At 53.5% G+C, this 16,091-nt stretch overlaps 1 protein-coding gene and 1 long non-coding RNA gene across 11 annotated transcripts in view; one reads left to right on the top strand and one right to left on the bottom strand.

The window, feature by feature from the left end:
* LOC142599220 (uncharacterized) overlaps positions 1 to 16,091 on the top strand; it is a 434,245-nt gene that overhangs the window by 316,321 nt on the left and 101,833 nt on the right. The gene's annotated exons all lie outside the window — the stretch shown is intronic.
* The window catches only part of LOC104635052 (dnaJ homolog subfamily B member 5), a 50,053-nt gene that overhangs the window by 11,165 nt on the left and 22,797 nt on the right, over positions 1 to 16,091 (bottom strand). For 2 of the 10 annotated variants that reach the window (XM_075739058.1, XM_075739057.1), the window contains 3 exons: positions 14,528 to 15,383; positions 9,427 to 9,671; positions 6,470 to 7,068 (listed from right to left, as the gene is read on the bottom strand). In XM_075739058.1, coding sequence (XP_075595173.1) covers positions 6,470 to 7,068; positions 9,427 to 9,671; positions 14,528 to 14,565 — 882 coding nt within the window. In that variant the 5' untranslated portion in view covers positions 14,566 to 15,383. Of the gene's footprint in view, positions 1 to 6,469; positions 7,069 to 9,426; positions 9,672 to 13,312; positions 16,090 to 16,091 lie in introns of those variants that run through there. The other 8 variants (XM_075739062.1, XM_075739061.1, XM_075739060.1 and 5 more) reach the window with 7 other exon arrangements.

The raw sequence follows: 16,091 nt of genomic DNA, 5'->3' as shown, positions 1-16,091 counted from the left end.
CAGAGTTTCTTACATCTTCTCACTCTTCTCTCTGGCTGCAAAAGCGCTCTCTAACTGTTTTTCTCTTTCTTAAATATGTTATCACAGAGGCGCTGATTGGCTTGGCCTTGGCCAGCGGCGGGTCCGTCTTGGAGCCGGCTGGCATTGGCTCTATCAGACACAGGGGAAGCTTCTAGCAGCTTCTCACAGAAGCCACCCCTGTAGCCCCCCCGCTACCAAAACCTTGCCACACAAAACCAACACAAAGGTACAGCTCACATTACAGATTATTTTACCCCAAGGTTAAATCTCCTTGAGGCACACACCGGGTCTCCCCATCTTTTTGCATTACCCACCAAGTACACCCAGGTCCTTGAGCAAAGACAATCCCAGGAATGGGTTTGCCTTTTCCCATGGGAGGAGCAATCCACACCGCCTTCCCCAGCCACTTTCCCATGTGTACTACAGGGACCTTGTCTCCTCCCACAGTATGCAGGGGTTTTGTTTGGGCAGGACCAGGACGGTTAGCAGATCCTCTGGTATTAATCAGCCAAGTGGCTTCTGCTAAATTTGTATCCCAGTGCTTCCATGCCCCATTACCTAATGCCCTCAACATAGTCTTTAACAGTCCATTATATCTCTCCATCTTTCCAGAGGCTTGTGGGTGATAGGGGATGTGATACACCCACTCAATGCCATGTTTCTTTGCCCAAGAGCTTATGACGTTATTTCGAAAATGAGTCCCATTGTCTGATTCAATCCTTTCTGGGGTACCATGTCGCCATAAAATTTGCCTTTCAAGGCCTAGGATGGTGTTTCGGGCAGTGGCATGGTTTACAGGAAATGTCTCTAGCCAGCCAGTAGTTGCTTCCACCATGGTGAGTATGTAGCGCTTGCCTTGGCGTGTTCGTGGCAGTGGCCCAATATAGTCAATATCTGCCAGGCCTCGCCATATCGAAAACCCAGCCACCGCCCTCTATTCCAGGGAGATTTTACTCGTGTCGCTCGCTTGATTGCAGCACATATTTCACATTCACGAGTGACTTGTGTGATGGCCTCCATGGTCAGGTCCACCCCTCGATCATGAGCCCACCTGTATGTTGCATCTCTCCCTAGATGTCCTGATGTTTCATGGGCCCATCGAGCTACAAATAGCTCACCCTTACGCTCCCAGTCCAGGTCCACTTGAGCTACTTCAATTTTGGCAGCCTTGTCTACCTGTTCATTGTTTTGATGTTCTTCAGTGGCACGGCTTTTGGGTATGTGAGCATCCACATGACGTACCTTCACAGCCATGTTTTCTACCCGGGCAGCGATGTCCTGCCACAATGCAGCAGCCCAGATGGGTTTACCCCTGCGCTGCCAATTGGTCTTCTTCCACTGCTGTAGCCACCCCCATAGGGCATTTGCCACCATCCAGGAGTCAGTATAGAGGTAGAGTACTGGCCACTTTTCTCGTTCAGCAATCTTTAGGGCTAACTGAATGGCTTTCACTTCTGCGAACTGACTTGACTCACCTTCTCCTTCAGTGGCCTCAACGACTTGTCGTGTGGGACTCCATACAGCAGCTTTCCACTTCCGATGGTTTCCTACAACACGACAGGATCCATCAGTAAACAGAGCATAACGCCTTTCGTCTTCTGGTAACTCATTATATGGTGGTGCCTCTTGGGCACGAGCTACCTCCTCAGGCAGTGCTCCAAAATCTCTACCTTCTGGCCAGTCCATAATCTCTTCCAGAATTCCTGGGTGGTTGGGTTTCCCCAGTCGAGCTCGCTGTGTGATTAGTGCTACCCACTTACTCCATGTAGTGCTAGTTGCATGATGTGTAGAGGGAATGTTTCCTTTGAACATCCAGTGTAGCACAGGCAATCGCGGTGCCAAGAGAAGAGACGCTTCTGTACCAACAACTTCCGAAGTGGCTCGAACCCCCTCATATGCTGCTAGGATCTCTTTTTCAGTTGGGGTGTAGTGGGCTTCTGATCCTCAATACCCCCGGCTCCAAAACCCTAATGGTCGACCTCGGGTTTCTCCTGCTGTTTTCTGCGAGAGGCTCCAGGTGAGGCCATGCTCCCCAGCTGCAGTGTAGAGTACATTTTGTACAGCTGGTCCTGTCCGAACAGGTCCAAGAGCTACTGCACGAGCTATTTCCTGTTTGATATGCTCAAAGGCTTGTTGTTGCTCAAGGCCCCATTCAAAATAGTTCTTTTTCCGGGTTACTCGATAGAGAGGGCTCACAAGCTGACTATAACCTGGAATATGCATTCTCCAGAACCCTACAAGGCCCAGGAAGGCTTGTGTCTCCTTCTTGTTAGCTGGTGGAGACATAGCTGCTATCTTGTTAACCACATCCATAGGCACATGACGACGTCCATCCTGCCATTTTATTCCCAAAAACTGGATCTCTTGTGCAGGTCCCTTGACCTTGCTTTTCTTTATGGCGAAACCAGCTTTCAGAAGAATCTGAATTACTCTTTTTCCCTTCTCGAATACTTCTTCTGCCTTATTGCCCCACACAATGATGTCATCGATGTATTGTAGATGTTCAGGGGCACCACCCTCTTCCAGTGCAGTTTGGATTAGTCCATGACAAATAGTAGGACTATGCTTCCACCCCTGGGGCAGTCGATTCCAGGTGTATTGAACACCTCTCCAAGTGAAAGCAAACTGTGGCCTGCATTCGGCTGCCAAAGGAATTGAAAAGAATGCATTAGCGATGTCAATTGTAGCATACCACTTGGCTGCTTTTGACTCCAATTCATATTGGAGCTCTAACATGTCTGGTACAGCAGCACTCAGTGGTGGTGTCACTTCGTTTAGCCCACGATAGTCCACCGTTAACCTCCATCCTCCATCAGACTTTTGCACTGGCCATATGGGACTATTAAAAGGTGAATGAGTCTTGCTGATGACTCCCTGGTTCTCCAGTTGATGAATCAGCTCATGGATGGGAGCCAGGGAGTCTCGATTTGTGCGATATTGCCGCCGGTGCACTGTCCTGGTAGCAATTGGCACCTGTTGTTCTTCAACTTGCAGCAATCCCACAACAAAGGGATCTTCTGAGAGACCAGACAGGGTAGATAACTGTTTGATCTTCTCTGTGTTCACAGTGGCTACACCGAAAGCCCATCGGTGCCCCTTTGGGTCCTTGAAGTACCCTCTCCTGAGGTAATCTATGCCAAGGATACAAGGGGCCTCCGGGCCAGTCACAATGGGGTGCTTCTCCCACTTGTCCCCTGTTAAGCTCACCTCAGCCTCCAATACGGACAGTTCTTGGCATCCCCCTGTCACTCCAGAGATCCGGATGGGTTCTGTGCCCCTATACCCTGATGGTATCAGTGTACACTGTGCACCAGTGTCTACCAAAGCCTTATACTTCTGTGGGTCTGATGTGCCAGGCCATCGAATCCACACAGTCCAGTATACCCGGTCATCCCTTTCCTCCTCCTGGCCGAAGGCAGGGACCCTCTATTCCTGTTCCTGGTCAGAGTATTCACTGTCTGACCCTCGCGGTGACAGACCAGATGTCCCCTCACCAGGATCAAGGGAGGTGATTTTAGTTTTACATCTGGGAGATCGCTGTTTGCCTTCTCGTGTCTCTGTAGCAACTACACTGACAGCCTTCTTGGGTGTCCCCTTCTTAACAGCTGTCTTCCCTCTTAGTTCACGAACACGGGCTTCCAACTTAAAGGTGGGTTCACCGTCCCACTTCCTCATGTCCTCCCCTTAGTCACGCAGGAAAAACCAGAGTGTACCACGTGGCATATGCCTGGGGCTCCCTTTCCCTCTGACCGGAGCAGGAGATGACTGATTTCTTGGGGTACCTCTGACAGCCGACGTGCTGGCCCATAGGGAGGAGGAGGTGGTACAGAGGTTTTCTTCAAAGTTCTGAAGCCAAGAAGACACCTTCTCCACAGTTGGTGTGTCCATATCTGGGAAATACATTGCTGCCAAGCTGTTAGAATACGATGCTGGGGCACTTTGAATCACCTTCCTCCACATGGCCCGTGTGCACAGGACATCCTCTGGATCTTTGGAGACCTCCTCATCATCTAGATCACTATAGATGACTTCCAACACCGCTAGTTCTCTCAGGTACTGGATGCCTTCATCTGCGGTGGTCCACTTTCCTGGGGAGTTAACAAGATCTTCCTTGAATGGGTATCTTGCCCTCACACTTGAAAGCAGCCGTCTCCAGAGACTGCAAATTGCTGTCTCTTTTCCAATTCCCCTCTCAATTCCTCGGTTTCTAGCTAGGGATCCCAGCTGTTGGGCTTCCCTGCCTTCCAATTGCTGACTGTCGGCCCCATTATCCCAGCATTGAAGCAGCCAGGCAGCAATCCGCTCACCAGGCTGGCGGCTGTAATCTTTCCGCATATCTCGAAGTTCGGATGAGGTCAGAGACCGGGTAGTTTCTGCTTCTTGTCTTATTTCTCTCACTCCTTCCTCCCACTTCTTTGCTGAAGGACCAGCTTCCTGCTCAAACCTCTCCTCCTCTTCTTCCTCTTCCCTTACTAATCGATGATAGGGACCTGTTGACCTCCTGGTCCACTGTTTCTTTTTTACTACTGGGGCAATTACTGTAGTTCTTACTGTTTGTGTCCCTATCTCAGCCACGGTGTCCTCAGCTGCAGTTTGGGTGCCTTCCTCAACCACAGTCCTCTGAGAGTTCTGCACTGTGGCTCCATAGGCCCAGGCCAGGCCCCAGTACAGTGCTAGAAGCTGTTGGTTTTCATTGGGGTAGGCAAGACACCCTTCTATCAGGTGGCGTGTCAGTTTGCTGGGATTGCTTGCCTGTTCAGGTGTGAAGTTCCAGGCTATAGGAGGTGATAATCGCCCTAGGAACCTGCCCAAATCCTTCCACACACCCTGCCACCCCGGGGACTGGCTGCCTCAGGGCACGTTTCAGTATTGCCTCACTTAAAAGTTGTCTCCCCTTAAACCAGGACAAAACCAAACTCCACAACACCCGTAATATGCCAGCAGTATTAATTAGTAATATTAATGAGCTTACATAAGGGTGAACAAGGACCTTAGGAGCCTGCATAATGAAACCATCTACGTCAAACCCGGGTAGAGAGAGAGAGATGTATTCCCCCATCATCTCCACAAGATAGCTCCCCCAGCACAGCAATAACATCGATGCCAGGGCCATGCACATAACCATTGTTTGTACTAGCATGCTCCCAAGTTCCTTCATCCTCCCCATGAAATAGCTCCCCCAGCACAGTAAGACCATCAACACTAGGCCAAAGCACAGAGCAGCCATTGTTTGTATCAGCATGTTCCTAAGTTTAGCAAAATAGAGATAAGCAGCACAGCTAACAAACCCCATGACCTGCACAGGAGCTTGCAACTTAATAACTACTATAGCTGTAGCACTCTTAATACTAAACTGCCGTTGTCAAGCCCCACGTTGGGCGCCAAAAAGGACTGTGGTGGGTTGACCCTGGCTGGGGGCCAGGTGCCCACCAGAGCCGCTCTATCACTCGCCTCCTCAGCAAGGCAGGGAGGGGAGAAGGGAAGATGGAGAAAAAACAATCCCAAACTCGTGGGTCGAGATAAAGGCAGTTTAATGTAGCTAAAGCAAAAAGCCACATGCGGAAGCAAAGCAAAAAGCAAAGATTATTCTCTACTTCCCATCAGCAGGCGATGTCCGGCCACTTCCTGGGAAGTAGGGCTTCAGTAAGCGTGCCCCTTACTCCGGAAGACAAACATTGTAAAGAAAAAAACAACGAATGCCCCCGCCCTGTTCCTCCCCCTATTCTCAGTTTCTTACTGCTGAGCATGACGTCATATGGTATGGAATATCCCTTTGGTCAGTTTGGGTCAGCTGTCCTAGCTGTGTCCCCTCCCAAGATCTTGCCCACCCCCAGCCTGCTGCTGGGGAAAAAGAAATGTTGGAAAGCCTTGATGTGTGCTGGCACTGCTCAGTAGTAGCCAAAACACTGGTGTGTTATCAACACCTTGCTAGCTACCAATACACAGCACAGCACTATGAGGGCTGCTGTGGGGAGAATTAACTCCATCTCAGCCAGACCCAATACACCCAGACAGTACCTAAGCCACAGCAGGCTTGTCTACGAGAACAAGCAGGGATCAGACTCATGCCAGCAAACTTGGGTTTCCCCTTGTTCCTACAGAGGATCTGTGCTCTCTTCCACATGTGAATACACTAAAATAGAAGGACAAGACATACAGGGAAGGGAGAAAATGGGTAAATACCACCTGTATTGGCTCAAGAAGCAAGGTGCATTCAGCAGGGACAGCAGCACCCATGTCCTACACTCAGCACAGAGGTTGAGCATCTCGAAAACCAAGCACAAGTTGGTCTCTGCGGCTCCTCTCTGCAGAGGTCTTTCCTCGTGTCTCTCATGACCTATCTGGTCCTTCCTCATCAGCACAGGACAAGGACTGACTCCCTTCTTGGCTCCATGTGCCACGAACCAGCGCTACCTCTCACCCCACGGGATTTCCCACCAATACCCACCTCTCTAAGACTGATGTTTGCTGTGTAGACCATGTTCGTCCCATCCCTCTTGAAGTGAGAGTGAGGCTTGTCCTTGAGGATGAAGATGATGTCAGCAGGGATGTTGTCTGGGGTGGCATCCCCTTCTTTGGGGAATGTGATTTTGGTTCCCTCCTTCCAACCCCGTTTGATGACAATGTTTAGGATCTTGTCCTCAGTCCGCATGGTCCGGCCATCAGTGTTGAGCCTTCTGCGGGTGATCTTCATCCTCTTGGTGGAGCCGTGGTAGATCTCTTCCAGGGACACCTTGAGCTCATGGATGATAGGTGGGTCTTGGACCTTTCTCCGCATGTGCAGGGATTCCTGGTGCCACCGGTGAACCCCGTTAATGCCGTTGAAGCCAAACTGGCTGAAGGCACTGAAAGGGTCATCATCATCATCGATATCCATATCTTCCTCATCAAAGCCATTGAACACCCGGGAGCGGCTGCTAGTGAAGAAGATATCAAAAGGGTTGGAGCCTCCAAAGAAGGATGCGAAGGTGGCATGGGGGTCTCCATGGAAGGTGTAGTGAAAAGTGTTCCCTGAGCCACCTGAAGAGCCACCTCCAGTTTTGAGACCTAGAAGAGAAGGGGGGAAGATGAGACATTAACACTCCCTGCAGGCGGATGCCGTGCTGGGAATGTACTTTCCACATGGGAGCATGGTCTCTGCTGGCTCCAGGCAGCCCTTCCAACAGCTCTTGGGGGTGCAGGTCACACCCTCCAGCCCAACCACCTGCAGAGACCATGGGCCAAGAAAGCACCACCCCAACCCACGACACACAGTCCTGCCCCTACACCCAGCAAGCTCAAAAGCTGTTCAGGATTTGTCCCTGCTACCCTGACTGAGCACTTGCTTGGTTCTCTCCACTCAATTCATGGCCTTTTAATTTAAAACATTTCCTGACCAGCCCATCTCCATTTTTCCCCATGGGCAGGTTCCCTTCTGCCCAAATAGCTCTGTCTTTTGGGTTGCACTGATGACCGCAGTCCAGGAGCATCATGTCCAGTGCGTGAGAAAAGGCTTTGAGCTCAGCAAGCTACCATGACTCTTGGTGGCAGAGCAGGTGGAGGTCAGCAAACCTCCAGGTTGGCACACAGTGGGAGGGATACAGCTCTCTGTTTATAGACTGTATAAAATGTCAGGTAAGTTCAAGATTTGGATCTTTTGGCAACCATTCTCATGGGAAACTCCCCTGCCAGAGCTCAGGCAGGGCCTTACATCACTGCAACCCCCCCCCCCCAAGTCCCAAGCAACCAAGGCACATGACAAGTAGCCTCCAAAGAGGTCACACATGCTCTGCAAGGCTATTTTTGACCAGGAGGGCCCAGGAAGGGTTAAGCCAAGTCTAGCTCAAGAACTATTTTCAGAGCACGCCAGTGACAGGGAAGGGCTATTTCTGATGAGCTGTCCCTCGTGCCAGCCCCCTGCAGTGGGATATAGAAGGGGGATAAGCACAGAGCAGGCAAGTCTGGGGCTCTTTTCTGATCGATGAAGTTTCTATCCTGGGGTGGAGGACCTTTCACTTCACCTCGCCCACCCCAGCATGTGGGACCCAGAAGCCCCTCGAAATGCCAATCCCCAGGCCATATTGCTCCAAAAAAAGGCATCTGATGGGAAATTAAAGGTGTGTGGGGCCATGGACCATGACTGGTCTGGAAGTCACTGCCTGAGAGGTGGATGGCAGGCCCTGTCCCGCGATGGGTCTGGCCAGCTCAGCGGCATCTCTGTTCCCCTCTTTCCAGGCACAAAACCTTTTCACGTCTTTCATCTCATTTCCGCCTCAGCTTTCTGCATGTGACCAGCACTGGTTCCCCAAAATGCCGATGGGGTTTGGTTTTGCCGGTACTCCCTATCCTGCTGCGAGAAGGGGGCTGCTCTTCCCTCCCTCCTCAACTCGCCCTTATTTTAGCTGCCTTTGGCAATGGGGATTTCACCAAATCCCCGGTGAGCCCTCATCCCTAACAGACTGTACAGCCAGGAGGTTTCACCTTTAATCCCATGATGCCAGTCCAAGCAGGGTCTGATTTCAGCGGCACCTCCAGGGAAAGTCTGGTTTCCCACTTGAAACAACCTCTTCTCATTTTACACTGCAGCAAATCATGTGGCTTGGGTGCATCCATCATAGCCCTGACATAACTAATGGGTCAAGAATTAACCCACCACTAGTTAATTCTGCTGGTGGCTTGTTAGGGGATGCACCTGCCCACTGGCCCCATGAGAAGGACTGCATCTTCCACCCAGCAGCCTGTTCCTGCCAGATCTCCTGCTCTTTTAAGCACCCAAGCCCTGGGCTGATTAATACAGATGCTATTCAGCACTCTCCTCGAATGGGGTTGTGCTCTTCCATCTTTGACTAATAAGGCCGCCTTCGGTGGAGCAGCTCTCCTCCTCTGTGCCAACCCCCAGACAACAGCAGCTGTTTGGTTTCAAAACAAGGATCTATTACTTAAATTGGGAAAAGCTTTGAATCCTGTAGGTCAGCCTGTACTGGGAAGGACAGCGGAACCAGCGCCCAAATGCAGGGGGAAACGCAGGCAAAAGCAATACTTCTCCACTGGGAAATTCAGGTTAATTAAAAGGTTGCTAATGAATTACCCCAGGTATGACCCAGGAGGTGAGCTCCTTCCACTTCCATCATCTCAGTTGGCTATCGGGCTTTGGGGCAGAGGGCAGGGACAGCCCAGCCATCCTGGGAAGCAGGGTGGCAGGTTGGAAAAATGGAGCAGCCTGGGGAGGAACGGGTCGAGAGGGAATTTCTGGCACTGGCAGAGCCTTTGCTCTCCCTGATTCTGCGGCTAACAGCCCCATTTCGGAGGAAGGCATGAATCACGAGAACTCCGGCCGCACCAAGGGTGTGAAAACACTCCCTCACCTATAAAAGCCTATTTGGACCAAGCACCTCTGCCTTCGAGCGGCAGCACTCATCCCCTTACCTTCCTCCCCATACTGGTCATAAATGGCTCGTTTCTTGGGGTCACTCAGGACGTCGTAAGCCTCTGCAATCTCCTTGAACTTCTCCTCGGCATTGGGGTCTTTATTCTTATCAGGGTGATATTTCAAGGCCATTTTCCGGTAGGCTTTCTTGATTTCATCCTCATTGGCACCGGACTGGATGCCCAAAATCTTGTAATAGTCCTTCCCCATGATGGTGACACTGCTGGGAGCCGAATACTTATTCCTGAAAGCAGAAAGACAGCTCTAAGGCAAATATCGCACTCGGGCACTCGGGGATTGGACCAGCGCGCACTTATCGCAGAGCCACTGCTCCCCACGTCCCACCAGCCAACAGCACCAGAGCTGGCTCAAGTCCATGCTTTCCGCCAAAGGTCAGTGCCTCAGTGCCAGGACATGCCCTGGCTCCGGTTTTACCTCCCAGAGCCCCACAGTAGGGACAGGGAGACTCATCTCTGAGGCTGATGGGGAGAGGGAGAGCTGGAGCCAGGGCACGGCTTTATTAAACAGACCACGCCACTGCTAACATCAGGCGAGGACTGTGTCCCCATCCTGCACCCCCCCCAAGCCAGGAGGACTGAGCCATGTCTAAATGTAGCTGCCGGTTCATCCCCCCCCGGCCTGGGACCTGGGACTCATGATGACAGCAGGTTTTTGGAGGCTGAAAGCCGAGGCAGGGATTGTGCTGCCGCAACCGTGCTGCCGCCTTCACCTTAAAGGAACTTCAAACATTTTGTTCCTGAAAGTAATTGGCATTCAGCTAGAGATAAGTGCCTCCATGTCATTGCCATAATTTGTTGACGTGGTTCAGCCCCAGCCAGTAGCTGAGTGCCACGCGCCGCTCGCTCACCCCTCCCCTGGCAGGATGGGGAGGAGAATGGGAAAAACAAGGGCAAAGCCTCGAGGGTTGGGATAAGGACAGTTTACTGGGACAGCAAGGGAGAGGGAAACAATCAACAACAGTGCTGATAACAGATAGTAACAATGGGTGATAACAGAGAACGATTTACCAATCCAATGACCGACCTGTCCCGGAGCCACGCCCGAACCCGCCCCTGCCCGACTAGCCCCCTTTTATGGTGAGCATGATGTCACATGGTATGGAATAGCCCCCGGCCAGCTTGGCTCACCTGTCCTGGCTCCTTGGGAAATTAACTCTATCCTTGCCAGAACCAGGACATTTGTATTTAGCGAAAGGAGAACAAAGCCGTTAGACAGAAACATCTTGTGATGGTGGGAGGCTTTTTTTTGTTGTTTGTTTAAAACAGCCCACTTTCTAGCCTGATTTGCACTCCCTGAGAGCCTTCAACTACATCTTGCAATAAACCAGAAATATGAAGCGGGAGAAGAGGCAATAAAGCACTGTAGCCTGGCATGAGGCTCAGAGGTTGGCACAGGTGACTGGCTCCCAGGGCTGTTTCTGTCCATTGCACAGGGGCTGAGGCCAGGGCCATGCCTATACTAAGGCATGGAAAAACCCGGTGGCTGTAACCCAAGGAAGGAAAAGGATGGGTGATTAATTCATCCCCCAGGCACCCTGCTGGAGCACCAAACACCAGTGGGGTTACAAAAACCCAGAGAGCAGCTGGAGGAGATAGGAGAGCAGCTCCTCCGAGCAGAGGCTGAGCAAGCCCCATGTTCCTCCAACAATGCTTCCCACTGCTTCTTGCCCTTTGGTTTGCTGATGGTGAACTCCTGTCCCTCCTGAACCTGGCCTGCCGTGCCCTGCCTCACACAGTGCAGCTCAGTGCTTGCTCCTGGCTCTGTTCTTCTCCAGGTGTTGCCCCCAGCAGACCTGCTGCTCTCTACTAAGTCCTCGTGCTCATGTCCCACTCCCTGCTATGGTCGAGGTTTCATCCTATCACCCCATTCTTGCTCCAAACCTCCCTGGGCAGCCCCAGCTGGTCAAGCCCCTCCAGCAGACAGATTTCTGCATCAGGTGTGAGCCTTGTCTCTTTCCTTCACCATCATACAAGTTACCAGATGTTCCCCCCCATCCTTACTCTATCCCTAAGCTCCCAGTGGAGGTCATGGAGGGACCTCCCCCAACCACAGCAGCTCAGATGAGGGTGGCTGGGCACCCCTGAGGGTTCGCATCTGCAGTGCTGCACTGAGCCCCTGACATCCATCCCAAGCATCTAAGGCTTGCCTTGGGTCATGCCTTCAGCAATAACCCCTCTACAGCTGGGTAGCTGCTACAGGGGCTTGGAAATTGACTCCCTCAATCCAAACCACCAATTTCTGCTTTTTTTTGCCCCAGCTGCAGAGCAGGTATTTTGCTATAGGTGGTGAGGAGGGCTAAGGCACCCAATGCAAAAGGGCTGATGGGTGCAGGGACCTCTGAAGGACACAGTAAGGGGAGATGGGGGCACCTGTGGACATGCAAGGCAGTCCGGGGGAGGGGCGCACATAAGAGACAGGAGAAGGTCCCTTGGAGCATAAAGAGCATCTGACAGTGTCTCCCGTGGCAGTTCCTGAATGCCAGCATGTTTCCGTACCAGCTTCCCAGCAGGAGTCCACCAGCTCCTGTGCACAGAGCTGCCATCACCATCCAGCCCCCACAGGCACTAGAGGATGCTCTACCCCCTGCCCGCCTCCATCTCCCCATCTGCCCTCCCCATAGGGCTGAGGGGCTGCAGGAGACCCCAGGGCAAGTGATGGAAGGTGCATGCCTGAGAGGTAACCTGCCAATCCTCCTGCCAAAGGTCACCCCAGCATCTCCTTACCCTGCAGCAGCCTCTGGTGTAAGGCAGGGGCTCCCCATGACCGGGACCAGGATTTGACCCCTGTCTGGATGATGCCAACCCTCCTGCAGCAAGGGCAAGGCAGCACTGAAGACAACCCCATTGCACTCCAGTTCAAGAGACACAGAGGCCGCAAACCTTCAATTTTTTTCCCCTGGGGATCACAGTACCCAGCTCCAACCCTGCACAGCCCAGTCTGATGGCACCACCAGGACCACACTGCCCATCCGAAACACCACAGTGCTTCCCACAAAAGTATGTCTCATCCCAGCAAAATGCTGTCACCCCCCCAAGATCTCCAGTCTTGACTATCAAGGGATCTTTGGCTGGGGACGCCCGCTGGGGGATGCGCTCCCAGCCAGGAAGCCCTTTGGCTGGCTGGGTTCAAGGAAAGGGGAATTTCTCTGCCAAAACACAGCCCTGTACCACAGTTTACTGTGCTGGTGAGGACCAGATGCTGGTGGGTGACCCAGTGGGTTAAGGCATACTCCGGAGGTGACTCTCACATGTGCAGTGGTAAAACAGGACTCTGTCCCAGAAGAGCCTCCTTCCATCCCTCCCATCTCCTGGGGATCAGCTGTGCCTTGCTACCACTCCTCTCCTGCCTTCCCATTTAACCCTCTTAGGGAGCAGCAGGGAAGGTGCTGCAGGGCAGATTTCAGGCAGGCAAGCAATTTCTGCATTCACCCTCCCAACTGGGACATCTTAGGACAAGCTGCAGCTGCCCAACTGTCGGGAAAACCACAAGCATCCCTCAGCCAGGGCCAGCCCTGCTGAGACAGCTCAGCCTCCGTCCTCCTCTTGCAACCACAAGAATTAAATAAAAAATTAAATCTTTGTTCCAGCCCTGCACATGACATCAGCCCATGCAACCTCTGGATGAGCATGCGAGCTGAATAGCAATCATTTGACATAATCCCTCTACTTGGTAGTCATGTAAGGGAACAAACCCATGCAGGCAGCGGCACTGGGGAGATTTTTTTCCATTTTGTGGTGCAAGATCACCGCAGGATGCCATGCGCTGGAGATGGGCACCAACTGGCACCTCGGTAACAAGTACGCAAGGGCAAGAAGCGGTAACCCACTTACCAAAACTTTATGAACACATTCAGAGTCCAAGTCATCATTTTTAAAGGCTCTAGTTTTATTTTAAACATTACAGTTGTCCAAAGGCACTGGCAGATGCTGTGTGCCCACCTGGGAGGCACTGGAGGGTGGCAGAGGGATGGAGGAAAGGAAGGTGCCAGCTCCTGCAGAGGATGCCACCGCAAGATGCTCTCATGGTGAGTCTCCCCCTCTGGCTCCTCCAGCACACTGAAAATGCAACTCCTCGCCAGCCAGATGGCTGCAACTGGCTCCATCCTCCACTCCCAGGAAAGCTCCAAAATGGCTTTGGCTGTGGGCAAGCAGGCATCAGTGCTGTGTGGGGAGCTGCTGTCCTTTGTGTGCTTCCCAGCAGTGCCTGGCCGGGCCCTCCCCTCCCACCATGTGTGGGAGGACCCTTCAATGGAATTGCTTGCTGAGCTGTAATTTTCCTTCTAATTGGTTTTGCATTGCTTTCTGGGGCGGCAAGGTGCATTGGGCTCACTAAGCTACTGGAGTAAGGCATTTCTGCTGCCAGCTCTGGCATCCTCCCTGCTGCAGCAAGGTGCCTGGCCCCTGGCTGCCCCATTACCATCACATTCCCTACACAGGCCCCCGCCACTGCCAAGTAGCAAGAGTGAGGAGCCCCTGGGGTCCCCAGAAATTACTTGCTCACACCCAGGGTTGTGCACCCACAAGGCAAACTGGGGAGGAAGAAAAGTAGGGTGGCAGTGATATGCCAGGCAGAAAAAGTCATGTTAACCAATTTGCACCTCCCCAGCTTTCCCCTTCGGGTATGTGGGGGGTCCTGCATCCCCCCTCCCCGGGTGCTGGCACCAGTCCCCCAGAAGAAGGGGTCTGACTGCAGCACTCCCACCCAGGGACTGGAGCTGCTTGCTGGCTGCGGGCTCCTAGCTCTCCCCCCACCATATTAGGGCACCAGGATGGTGCCTTCTCCCTGCCCGGCAGCGCAAAACCTACTTCTGAGAAGTCACCTTCAGGTGCACCAAGCAAATCCAATGCCACTGCATCCCCCCGTCCGTTGAGGGCCGCAGAGACCATCCTCTCCGGATGCCCACTGCTGAAACTGGGCAGCTGTGGCCAGGACATCACCAAGCGGTTCCTGCATCCCACCCTTGGCAAGAAAAATGCCAGGCAGGCAACAGCCTCCAACTCGCTGTGTCCCCAGGAGTTGGGGTCCGGTGGCTCGCTGAGCACAGAGCATCGGGGTCGGCAAGCCAGGGTGGGCGCGTACCTCTCGGCATGGCTCCAGAAGAGCAGGATGGCTGGCATGGCAGCGTATCCTGGGTTTGATCAGGGAGCCGGAGGGGATCTGAGCACCGGGGCAGGCAGAGTCACCTGTGCTGGCTGGCAGCCGCAGGGAACCAGGCAGCAATGTCATGACTACCTGCAATGAATCATCCCCTCCCTGGGCCCCCACACGCACCGTCCGCCTCCTCCTCCCCACTGACAGCCCCACTGGGGTGCTGACACCTGAGTGAGGACAGGGTTAACCCTCCTGTCACTGTCTCTGCTGGCATGGCCCCCACTGCCAGCCTGGATGGGAATGGGGTCACTCCCCACTCAATGTCTCCCCATATAGGGTCCCCCACTTCCAGCCCCACTGGGGTGCTCACACTGGTGTGGGGATGGGGTCAAGCCCCCCCCATACACCTCCCCCCCCCCCCCAGTGCCCCATTTAGGGGCTCAGTGAGAAGCTGTCACCTTCATGGAAGACAGGTTCATCCCCCCAGCCTCCCACTGTCTCCCAGTTCCAGTCCCACTGGGGTGCTGGCCCCTGCCTGAGGCCACCCTTCCAGCCCCACTGGGACAGCATTCTCAGCCCCAAGGGGAAACCGGGTTAACCCTTTCCTCTCCACCACCAGCCCTCCTAGGGGACACTGGCACCTCGATTGGGGACAGGGGTTAACCCTCTCCTTGCTGGCCCCTCCAACCCTATTACTGTTGCCTGGGGGTGGGGGGGTGTTACCCATTTCCTCACCACCTGGTTCAGCCCCACTGGCATATACTGGTACCCCCAACTGGGGGGGGAGCATGTGTTCAATCCTTTCCTGGCCACACCACACAGCTCCAACAGGGCACATTACTCCCTTGAAAGCAGAAGGGGAGAGAGGGGTTAACCCTCACCTCACCACCCTCTCCAGCCCCATAGGGATATACTACAGCCCCTTGGAGAAGGAGGTTTAACCCCTTCCTCCCAGCCTCACTTGGATGCTCTGTTACTGTTAAAGGGCAATGGGATTAATCCCTTCCACCCCCTTCAGACCCATGGGGACATCCTGTTACTAGGTAGGGCAGAGCAGTTAACCCTGCCTCCCAGCCCCACCAGGAAACCCTGTCACCCCAGGGGGGCAGAGGCACCAACCCCTTCCTCCCCCACCTTCAGTCCCATAGGTACACCCTGTCACCCCATGGGGGCAACGGGGCTAGTCTCCATTACCCACCCACGAAGAGGCAGAGGGACTAATCTCCCCTTCCCAGCCCCACAGCAAAACCCTGTCACCCCGTGGGCAGACGTCTCCCCCAACCCCAACTGGACATCCCATCACTCCATAAAACTGAGGTTTAACCCCTCCCCATCAGGACACCCTGTCACTCCACAGGTGCAGAGGGGCTAACCTCCTTTCTCAACCCCATAGGGACACCTTGTCACCCCATAGGACAGAGGGATTGATCCCCCCAGCCCCACTGGGACACACTGTCACCACAGGGGGTGGAGGGGCCGAACCCCAGTCCCCAGCAAAACACTAGTGCCGGCAACAGGCTATGTGCTAGCAGTGTGGGGCAGCGGAGCGGAG

The sequence above is a fragment of the Balearica regulorum genome, chromosome W (genome assembly GCF_011004875.1).
Source record: "Balearica regulorum gibbericeps isolate bBalReg1 chromosome W, bBalReg1.pri, whole genome shotgun sequence".
Classification (NCBI taxonomy): Eukaryota; Metazoa; Chordata; class Aves; order Gruiformes; family Gruidae; genus Balearica; species Balearica regulorum.
Note: the sequence above shows the minus strand (reverse complement) of the source record. Positions and strands in the feature narration are given on the sequence as shown.